The sequence below is a fragment of the Microtus ochrogaster genome, linkage group LG9 (assembly GCF_000317375.1).
Source record: "Microtus ochrogaster isolate Prairie Vole_2 linkage group LG9, MicOch1.0, whole genome shotgun sequence".
In the NCBI taxonomy this organism is placed as follows: domain Eukaryota; kingdom Metazoa; phylum Chordata; class Mammalia; order Rodentia; family Cricetidae; genus Microtus; species Microtus ochrogaster.
The window spans coordinates 27,343,944-27,354,251 of NC_022034.1; the positions used below are offsets into that span (position 1 = coordinate 27,343,944).

A 10,308-nucleotide genomic window follows, 5' to 3' on the forward strand; every position below is an offset into this window, starting at 1 on the left:
GGCAAGGTTCCCGTGGGCTCCAGCAGAGACATCTGTCTCCTAAGGGCAGCTATATGACTTCTCCCTGACTCTTTCTACTCTCTCTCTATCTCTTTCAGTCTGGCTTTACTCTGTTAAGCCACTGGCCAAACGCAGCTTCTTTATTAACTAATGACAATAAAACATACTCACAGCATACATCACCTTCCACATCACCCCTCCTCTGTACCTTCGTGATCTTTGAGAACTAACTCTAACACGTTGTCTCAGGACTTAGAAGATCATTGAGCTTTCCTCTGGAGACAATGAACTGTTCACCGTTGTATGCCTAGCAAGGTACAAACTGCCTGGGACTAAGAAAGGTCTGGCCAAATGATGGCTGGTGTGCATACATATAAGGGGACACGGCAGCTGGCCCTACGCTGGTGACACTGTGTTATTGCCTGTCCAGAAATAAACTGCTCTATCCCAGTCAGCAGAATGCTCAATCCTGAGCAATAACTTAAATAGTTCTCCTGTGGTGGCTAAAGCAACTTAATATGGAGCCAGGCATCCCTCAAGGGCTGTTGACCTTTAGCTCTGGAATGCCTGGGGGATCCTAGTGGCCTGCAGGTGAGATAAGAATAGGATAATGGGCTGGGAGGCAGGGACAGCTGCCTTTGCATCTGTGAAACCTGCTTATGCTATGGGAAAGGGATGAAATGGTCTTTCTTTTTTCTTCTTCTATATATGGGGAAAGAAAGAAACAACCGAGGGAAATAAAATGCTTCTGCCCAGCTGTGGATTGCATAGATCGCTGTAATATACACTTTCCTGATGTCCCCCTTAAAAGCCCTCTTTAACCCCCTTCCACACAGCATGCTGCTGGGTTCTAAGGTTGCCACCCTCCTGATAGCAGTAAGAATAAACTCATTAATCTAGATTTGAGTCTAAGTCTTTGTTCTTTCCCAGTGAATTCGAACGCCACAACACATGCATGGATGAACGAATGGACCTGTGGTCTGAAACATGGCATTTTCCAAAGCCTTTCAACTGTCTCTCTGTGGTCATATTTTCAATATTATTGCTGCTCAAACTCCATACTACACAGGAAATGAGTAAGGGGTGAGGCTAGCCCCTTGGACCCTGTGTAACCTCTTCTCCACAATCAAGGCAGTGTGGGCAGTGACCGCACAGGTACACCGACACCTCCATCCGGGAGGGTGGTCCTGGGCAGACTGGGTTAAGAACACTTGGAAATCTACACAGCATGGAAGCAGGTCTTGTCTTTTCAGCCTCTCTCAGCCACAGTGCTGGGTAATAATAATTTTCTTCAAATATTCCTTCTCCACTGAGTGGACTGTTGGAAGCCAGGACAGCTAAAAGCCAAGCTCCCCTGTTTGCGTAATTGTTTTAGACATTAGCTTGTGGAAAGGGGCTGTGACTGGTGAGAATCTCTGGCCTTCAGAGAACACAAAACCTCATTGACTAAAAACCGCAGTCACACACACCATAAACAAAGGACGCCTTCAGAGACAAAGAGGCTCTCATTCTTGGAGCGCCGATGTTTTCTTCTGACTGTCCAAACCAGAAAGTCAAAATCAAGGGCAATAAAGCCAGAAGGTCAGCTTTGAGCTACTATAACAAGTCCCTAAAACAATCTACACATAACGAGAAAATGTTTATGTGCTGTTTGGGCCTGATGTTTTAGCTGAGGCTGTGTGTTGTGGTGATAGCACTCAGGGGAACAATGTTGCTCACTTTGTGGCTGAAAAGTGGAGGAGGGAAAAGGGAGGAGGAAGGGATGGTGATGAAGAAGCATCCGGCACCACCAGATCCCCTTCAAGGACATACCTGCAAGGACCTAAATGTCTCCCTCCAGATTCCCACCTCTGAGAAGCTCCACTGTTTCCTAATAGTGAGCATCTCTACCTAGCAACTCTTGATCCCCGGATCTTGGGGGACACTGCAGCACTAAGAGTTTCTGTACCTAATGCTCTCTTGGGAGAGGGTGGGCCTAGGTAGGAGAACAACAAGCTTTAACAGCCTGGTATACCTGGGATCAGCCTTGAATTCCGCACTGGAGTCCTTCAAGCCCTTCTTCTCATTGGGTTGTCCCACCATGAAGAAGGTGTCCCTGATGGCAGGAAAGTCGTCCAGCAGAACTCTCAGGCTATTGCAGTATGCCATGATCTGACCCCGAAGGGCACAGTGAGACATGCGGCGGCTCAACCTGGAGGCCAGAGGGAGAGACGCTGCCACGAAGAATCCTCCAGAAGCTACTTCCTGGAGGAACTTTTCAAAGAGAATAGAACATTCTCTGTTGAGAAGACATTGCCACCTGGGTAAGGTTGGCATTGTCTGGAGGCGGAAACATGAACCTCTTCAAAGTACCCCCTTCCTTACTTCTGATGCCCCCCCCCCCGCGGCCGTGGTTTATTTACAAACTATGGTCTGGGTTTGTAGATAACACTGCTGCTGGCAAGGGTACCAGTCAGAGAAACCAGAATCTATATATTATTCATATAGGCTCTACTTACTTTTGGCAATATTCAACTATTAGTTCTCTCTTGACTTTTTCAATGTCATCCTGTCGATAAAAGAAAAAATATAAAGATACATATCTACCTACATACATACATACATACATACATACATACATACATACATACATACATACAATAAACCAGCACTCAAATGACTGCATGATCAAGTTCAAGTGGCAATGCTCAATAGCCATGAAGCTGAGGTTTTCTTTCTGAGGGTAAATGCCTTGGGGGACTTCCGTGGGTCTCTTCTATCTGCTTCCATCTTGCTGAGCATTCCAACAATGCGAGACCCTCGACACTTTCTATCTGAGCCATTTCTCAGGGTTGTGTTTGCCGAGAGCAACCCTCAGGTCCGAGGTAGGGTCCCTCTCTAGGAAAAAGGGCGGTTTGCTAGTAGAGAGGTGCCCCACCCAGCTTTGTGGTTTCGGACAGAAACCCACTGGGTGCTTGGTGGCTCTTTCACTCTGTCTCTGTGGGACTTGGGTAAGGGGCGTTGACACAACATGACCCTCATGTGCCTGCTCTGCTGTGAGGTGTCAGTGCTGTCTGGGACCACAGCTGTACACTTCAGCCAACATCCATGGGATGGTGAGAGACCAACTTGTTCACTTGTCAGAAGGCCAAAATTCTGCAGCCAGCAAACCTGCTCTAATATCGCCTGAGTTCTTTCTGGTCTGGTAGGCATTGGGTAATCCTGGAGCTCTGTCACAGTCAATATTTTATGAGAATTGTTTATTTGGGGCAGAAAGGCATCAGTTGTCCCGAAAATAAACAAGTCTTAAAAAAAATAGTTGGATGCTTTTGCTTCCGCTGTCACCCATCAGTACAGGAAACGTCTGCCAGCCCCTTCATTTCATCTGCATGCCTGTGTTAAGCTAAGCCTTCCCTTACCTGTCGCGGGGAGGGACAAAGCCTTTCTCTTCCATTTCATTTCCTTCCAGATGACTGTGTACTCTCAAAAACTTAATGAATAATAAAACACTATTAACAAAATAGGGAGTTTAAATGATTAAAGGTTTGAGTTTTGTAATACTTTCTAAATGATCTGACTAATATTTGAAACAACTTAAATAGGACCACATCAGTAGCTTCTCATAAACAAAGGTGACATGTGAGCACCTGCCTACCTTGCCCAAGTCACCTACCCCTGCAGGTCACTCAAAAGTAGCAAAAGTTCCAGAACAGGTACTTGATCAGACTAGTCCCTTTAGAAAGAAATTAGACCAAAACATGGCTTTGGGAAAATGTGCATTCCTTAAAACATGATTGTGGGCTGTGTGAGAAGATCTTGTCCTGACTGGGTTCCATGGGCAGTTTGTGTTCGGTAGCTTTATCCACATGGTTTAACCTAACAGACGCCAAATTCAGTATGTTTATTTGCTCATATATGTGTGTGTGTGTATGTTGTATACACACACACACACACACACACACACATATACAATCAGCGAAAGCTCCAGCAAGCCCTCCCCCTCTCACACTCACAGGGCTCTCCATCTGGTCAGCCGTTGTCTGTTTTCTGCACAGGAAGGTGTTCAGCATGGTGTCCCGCAAACCCACCTTTTCTAGCTGAATGGACACGAAGGCCTCTGGAGCCCTGACAAATGAGGAAAGAGAGCTGAGTTGAGGGAGGCGGCCGGCAGGCACGTGGCTCTCATAACTCATGTGTTGGGCACTGCGGCAGGAAGACAGGCTGTTCACTCCCACAGTTGCCACCTTCTTGAGTGTTTTTGAGGACTCACCTGCCATTGTGCTCCTCTGAAGACGCCACTGTGCCTGAAGCCTGCGTCAGTGGTCCCTCCCCAGACATCATAGCCTGGGCAGAGTGCCCTCTTAATGGTGGCCATTGAGATACAGAAACGGAAGAGTCCTCTCAACCAGACACTGATCTTAAATCTTCCATCCACACTGGGAATGTGCTCTGAAGACACTTGACCTCTGGCCGTGCATCCCATTAGCAGAAACTCTAATAAAAGTTGTTTTTCCTGTCATCACTTTTCATTCCCCGTTTGCCCATTACATTAGAGTGCCCTTGGTACCCAACAAAACAGCCAGAGTGGCCATGATTATTAGAGACTATGTCTATGGCCTTCTCCATCATGATGGGGAGAGATCAGGGCAAAGTAGAGCGTCCTTAGTGGTAGACATACCACTGTGGACACCATGATTCTCAGACCTCACCCTCCTGTTTTTTTTTGTTGTTGTTGTTTTTGTTGTTTTATTGTTGTTTTGTTTTGTTTTTATTTGAACAACAGTAAAACCTGTGTTAGAATAGTAAAAGCAGTTCTGTGGTTTCAGTCTTACGTGGTTGCAGAAGTCTGGAGCAGCCTGTTTACCACCCTGTTTGTGAAGGAGAGTATGAGAAAGTCTACAGAGAAATAGGCAGGAGGGAGCGAAGGGAAGAGACATTGAAGAGAGGAGAGGAAAGAGGAAGAGAGCAGGAGAGGGCTAAAATCAGGATGAGCTGACCCTCTGTCGTAGACTGGACTGTGTCTGAAGGAGTGTTCATACAGCATCTTCACATGAGATCTACAAGCACACAGCTCACACAAGTCACTATCCTCCCACTAGACGCAGTACCTTTTGGTAGTCTTAAATCCTTCTGAAGAATGAGTAAAGGTGTCCGGAGCTTTTGGAGTTGGGGCTAGTAGCATACACTCTGTGCCACTGGAAGTCCTGGATTCCCTTCTGGTTGGACTTCTTCTGCCATGATGCCTCAGAGCCAAACTTGCTCCCTAAACAGTTTGAAACCCAGGTGAGTTCAGTGTGTCAGATACAGAGGCCCTGGAGGGGACCACAGCAACTCCACGGGTCTGTGATGGCAGGAGAAGACTAGAAACACGAGAGGGAAGTGGGAGGGAGGGGAAGGAGGGAAGGCGGCACCAGTTTGCACCCTAAAGGGGTAAGGTACAAAACAGGGCTCTTTCCAGAACGTGAGACTATGTCAAATTCTCAGAAAACTTCTTCACCCAACGAAGGAGTTGCGTGGAATTCTGTGTATAAACCGGCCTCTAAAGAACTGCTCAAGGACCACATGGATCTGTAAGATGGATTACACAGATCTGCTAATGGATCCCACTGTTATAAGATCTGGAAAATTCCCTCAGGAATATCTGGGTTAGATACGTCTCCTTTGGCACTGATAGTGAAGGGAAGTGGGAATGGGGAAGAACAGGAGAGCACCAACGGAGTGCTGGGGAGGAAAAATGGAAAATCACTATCTTCTACTATTCCAGCACAATGCATTATGGGGAATGCTGGGTAGAAGTCTTTTATGTTTAATTAACTACTAACTGAAAGGTTAAATCTTCCAAAGGAAGGTCATTCTTCAATGACATAACCAAGGAGTCGTCATATTGAAATTATGACAGGAGGGTGAGGCCCAAGGGAAGAAAAATTCAGAGATGAAAATAATCTAAAGCTTCCAACTTCATTTTCCTCCCTGGACACCCCGGGGCATCCTGGTATGCAGGAAATGGAAGTCTACTGGTTCAGAAGAGGGGTCCTCTTGCCAGGCCATGACACAGTGGAAAGAGAGAGAACACAAGTTCTGAGTTCCACGGGGGGCTGATGCTCACCTTCAGGTCTTTTCTATTTCCTTAGTCTAGCTAGAACCTGGTTTCTTTACCCTGGACAAAGCCAGCTCATGGTGGGGTGGCGGGGGTGGGGGGGGGATTCCTTTAGCCTGTGTTTCCATGATAAGGCTTCCCGCCACCTGGGACCTCAGAAGCTGCTGAATCCAGCGCCCACGCCCTCATCCGTCTTCTGGACCTGCAGCTGTGACCGTGCCCAACTTTGATTTCGACGCCCAACTATTTCCACTTTTCAGTCCTCGCAAAGGAGTCCACATGGCTTTTCACCCCTTAATCCTCCTGTACTCTTAAATTGCTTCCTCGGGGCTAATCTAATTGTTGTTGTTGGTTTTATGAGACAGCCTCATGGTGCTCCTGCCTTCTTGACTTTGGTCCTGTGGCTTTTTCTCTAGTGAACAGAACTCCTGGGTCAGCAGGGAGACTGTGAACATCAAACATCTTCATTTCTAAGCTGTACCCATCTACTTTGCCCCCCCCCCGCATTTAGAGCTATAAAATTTGGCTCTCTTTTTTTCAAAACAGTAATTTTCCTTATTGAGGAATAGTTGACATATTATAAAGACAACTTTAAAGTATATGGTTAGGAAAGTTCTGACACATTTTTTTATGTACTCAACTATGACATCATTGCCACCATTAAACTTACAACCCGTACACCCATTCTTCTCTCCATACACCCCTTTCTCCACTACTCCTCTGTTTTTGGCAATTCTAGGATAGAATGGATTGCCTCGAATTTTACACACATTCCTGCAGAATGCGGTCCTTTTTTCTGGCTTCATCCATATTGCTGCAGTGTCAATATTTATGTCTTTGTGCTGCTGTGTACTATGCCATTATATGTGATGTGGGATGTCTCTCCATATGCTGTAAATATGCTTTATTACTATTGGTTAATAAAGAAGCTGATTTGGCCAATAGCTAGGTAGAAAAGAGCCGGACAGGAAATCCAAACAGAGATATAGGGAGAAAAAGGGTGGAGTCAGGGAGATGCCAGCAGCTGCCAGGGAAGCAAGATGATGTGAGGTAACAAGTCATGAGCTCTGTGGTAAATATAGAATAATAAAAATGGGTAAGTTTAAGTTGTAAGAGCTAGTTAATAATAAGCCTGAGCTAATAGGCCAAAGAGTTTGTCATTAATATTAAGCCTCAGAGTGGTTGTTCAGGAGCTGTCAGGCAGGAGAGAAACCTCCAGTTACATATTGACATGCCAAAATACGTTTATGTGATTCATTCCTGTTCTTGAATACAACTGTTATGGACATTCACATACAGATTTTGGTATGGCCATGGGCTTTCATTTCTCTTGATTTTGTTGAGTGTACATGTTTAACCTTTTAAGAAATTGCTAAATTATTTTTCCAGGTGGTTTGACCATTTTACATCTAATCAGCAGCATGCAAAGGTTTCAGATCACCGACCTGCTCACCACACAGAGGTGGTCAGTCTTTTACATTTTAACCATTCTAACGGGTATAGGCTATTTCTCAATTAGGTTTTAACTCACTTTTTCTAGTGGCTGCTGGTGTTGAGCATCTTTTCACTGCTCATTTGCCAGGCTGTCCTGTTGGTGCTCACTACTTCTTGAACTAAACTTCTCCATTAGCATCAGTGGCAGGACACACTTGTTCTGTCTCACTTCCTCTTTCGGCCTCACTCAATCTCTTGATTATGCTATCCGACCCTTTCCTGTTCCACAGTCAGAAAAGATTTATAAGTGCATTTGCACACACATTTTATGAAGAAGCAATCATAAAATTTACTTTAGCAGAGTTCAAGGGGGACTAGATGTTTTCCGGAAGACAATGGGAAAAGAGTGTGCAAAGGTTCCTCCATCTTGTATTCTACTGAGGCCATTAAAGGTTTAACTAGACTTTGATCTCCCCAATGGAGAATCTCACCAAAATCACCCAACTCTATTCTAGGAACCTGAGGCCAAGATGCCTCAGGTAACTTATTTATCTTATGTTAAACAAACAGCCTACCTGTGCACACCTCCCCTGTAGCTAACTGCTTATCTTATCTTCTGTTAAACAGCTTGCCTGTGCAGACCTCTCCCTGCAGCTGTTGAGGTAGATAACAGGAAGTGATTTTTGCTTTTAAAAGCCCCCCTGGAGTTACACGTGGGTCTCTGAATAACTGGGTGTAGTCCCAGCCATCTGGAATAAAGACTTTCAGTGGGCTATACACTGTCTAAGTGGTCATCTCTGGTGGGCTCCCTGTAACAATAATAGCTGAGTTGAAACATGGAGCATGAGCAACTTTCTCTAGACAAAAAAAAAAGTGTGTGAGGTGTAGTAAGGACAAAATGTTCTGGGGAAACATGAGCAGAGGCATAGAGACCCACAGAGTGCACAAAGTGTCTAGGACTCTTGAGATAGAGTTTAGAAGAAAGGCAGGAGAACGAGAGAGAACCTGGGCCAGAGAGGGGAGGTCTTGCAGACCCAACTGAGGCTACTGGGTCTTGTTCTTTGGGCCACGGAGTCACTCAGGATTTAATCACTGCGGCGTAATTGCTCTGGGCCTTGTGTGTGGACGCTCCCAGCAGCACGGCTCCTAATAGCCTAAAGGAACGGCAATTCATTGACGAGTGGCTAGATGAAATGCAGTGGACTTTGTCTCCACGCGACAGAGTATTACCCGGCAATAAAAAGGAGTGACTGTAATAGATGCTGTAGCACAGACGGACTTCGAAAACATCATGCTGGGTGAAAAAAAGCCAAACACAAAAGGCCACACATATGAAACACTGACATGAACAGTAAGTCCAGAGGCAGGAAGTACTTTAGTGGTTTCCAGGGACCGAGGGGAGGGGGATTGGGAGTGGTCACACAGGTACAGGGTTTCTTTAGAAAATGATACGGTATTTTTAAATGGAAACTGGTGATGACAGTTGCATGGTCCTATGAATAGGCTAAAAAACATTGAATCAGCCACTTTTTGAAACTTGTATTTTTTTGCTTATGTGTATACAAACCTGTGTTTGTTGTGAGTGTCTGCCCGTGTGTGTGTGTGTGTGTGTGTGTGTGTGTGTGTGTGTGTGTGTGTGTATCTAAGGAGCCCACCTGCATGGTGGTGCCTGAGGAGAGCACAGCAATCAGAGGCTTGAGAACTGGAGCTGCAGGCAGTTGTGAGCAGAGAGGTATGGCTCTGGGAATAGAACTCACGTCCTCTGGAAGAGCAGCAAGTTCTCTTTACTGCTAGGGCAATCTGTCCAGTCCCCAAATTAGCCACTTCAAAGGAGTAATTTTATGTTCTATTACACCTCTACCACAAAAACAAACAGACAACCCCCAACACACACACACACACACACACACACACACACACACACACACACACTCCTCAAACTCTGAGAGAAAGGGGCATATACAGAGTGGTGGTTTTGTGGAAAAAAAAGAATCAGGATCCAGCAAGATGACCCAGTGGGTAGAGGCACTTGCCATCAAGCCTGAGACCTGAGTTCCATCCAGAGCCCACATAGTAGGGGGAGAGAGCTGACTCCTACCAGATCTTCTCTGACTTCTACACTGTCATGGCAGTGTGTTCACTGGCCCCTCCACCACTAGCTACAGTGTTAAAAAGAAAGAAACAAACAACAACAACAAACAATAAAAAGGATCAAATGTGTCTGCCTGTATTTCCAGAAGAATCATAGGAAGGATAAACAAGAAAACAATGGGATACTCTATCTACAGCAGGAAAGGTTGAGAGCTGGTACGTTTTGTCCAGATGAGTCTAGCCAGTCAGTACTTTAGCGTAATCTACCAGGGAAACATCAGCTGGTTACCACTCACAAACAGCAAAGAAGCTAAGGGTAGCAGGAAGTAAGGAAAGTAAGGAAATGGCATATGATAGACACACATTTTCCTGTTGCTTGGGATTCTTGATTCAACCCCTGCAAGGCCTTGTTACCACCTAAGCAGCTGGAATAACCCTGAGGCCCTCGAGCCTTGCAACAGGCCCCTGAGAGCAAGCTGGTGTCCTCACCTTCCACCCCAATCTTCCTCCGGCCTTTCATCTGCTCCTTGCTCCCAGAGGGGGGCCAAAGAATCTGGAATTTCCTTCTGCAGAAGTCAAAGAAACCCTAGTCTTAAATACCCAGATGGGCCTTTTAAGAGTAGATGTCACCCTTTTGCAGAAGTGACTCAGGCCCCAGGCCCTCAGGAAGGGGATACTGAAGAGTCTGGATGGACAGGCCTTGTGGG

The 10,308-nt window shown here is 45.8% G+C and overlaps 1 protein-coding gene across 1 annotated transcript in view; it reads right to left on the bottom strand.

The window, feature by feature from the left end:
• Positions 1–10,308, bottom strand: part of LOC101991582 — a 177,353-nt gene that overhangs the window by 73,391 nt on the left and 93,654 nt on the right. Inside the window, exons 24-27 of the mRNA XM_026787503.1 lie at positions 5,088–5,242; positions 3,993–4,104; positions 2,499–2,548; positions 2,015–2,191 (exon numbers count right to left, since the gene is read on the bottom strand). Of these exons, the coding sequence (XP_026643304.1) occupies positions 2,015–2,191; positions 2,499–2,548; positions 3,993–4,104; positions 5,088–5,242 (494 nt within the window). The remainder of the gene's footprint in view (positions 1–2,014; positions 2,192–2,498; positions 2,549–3,992; positions 4,105–5,087; positions 5,243–10,308) is intronic.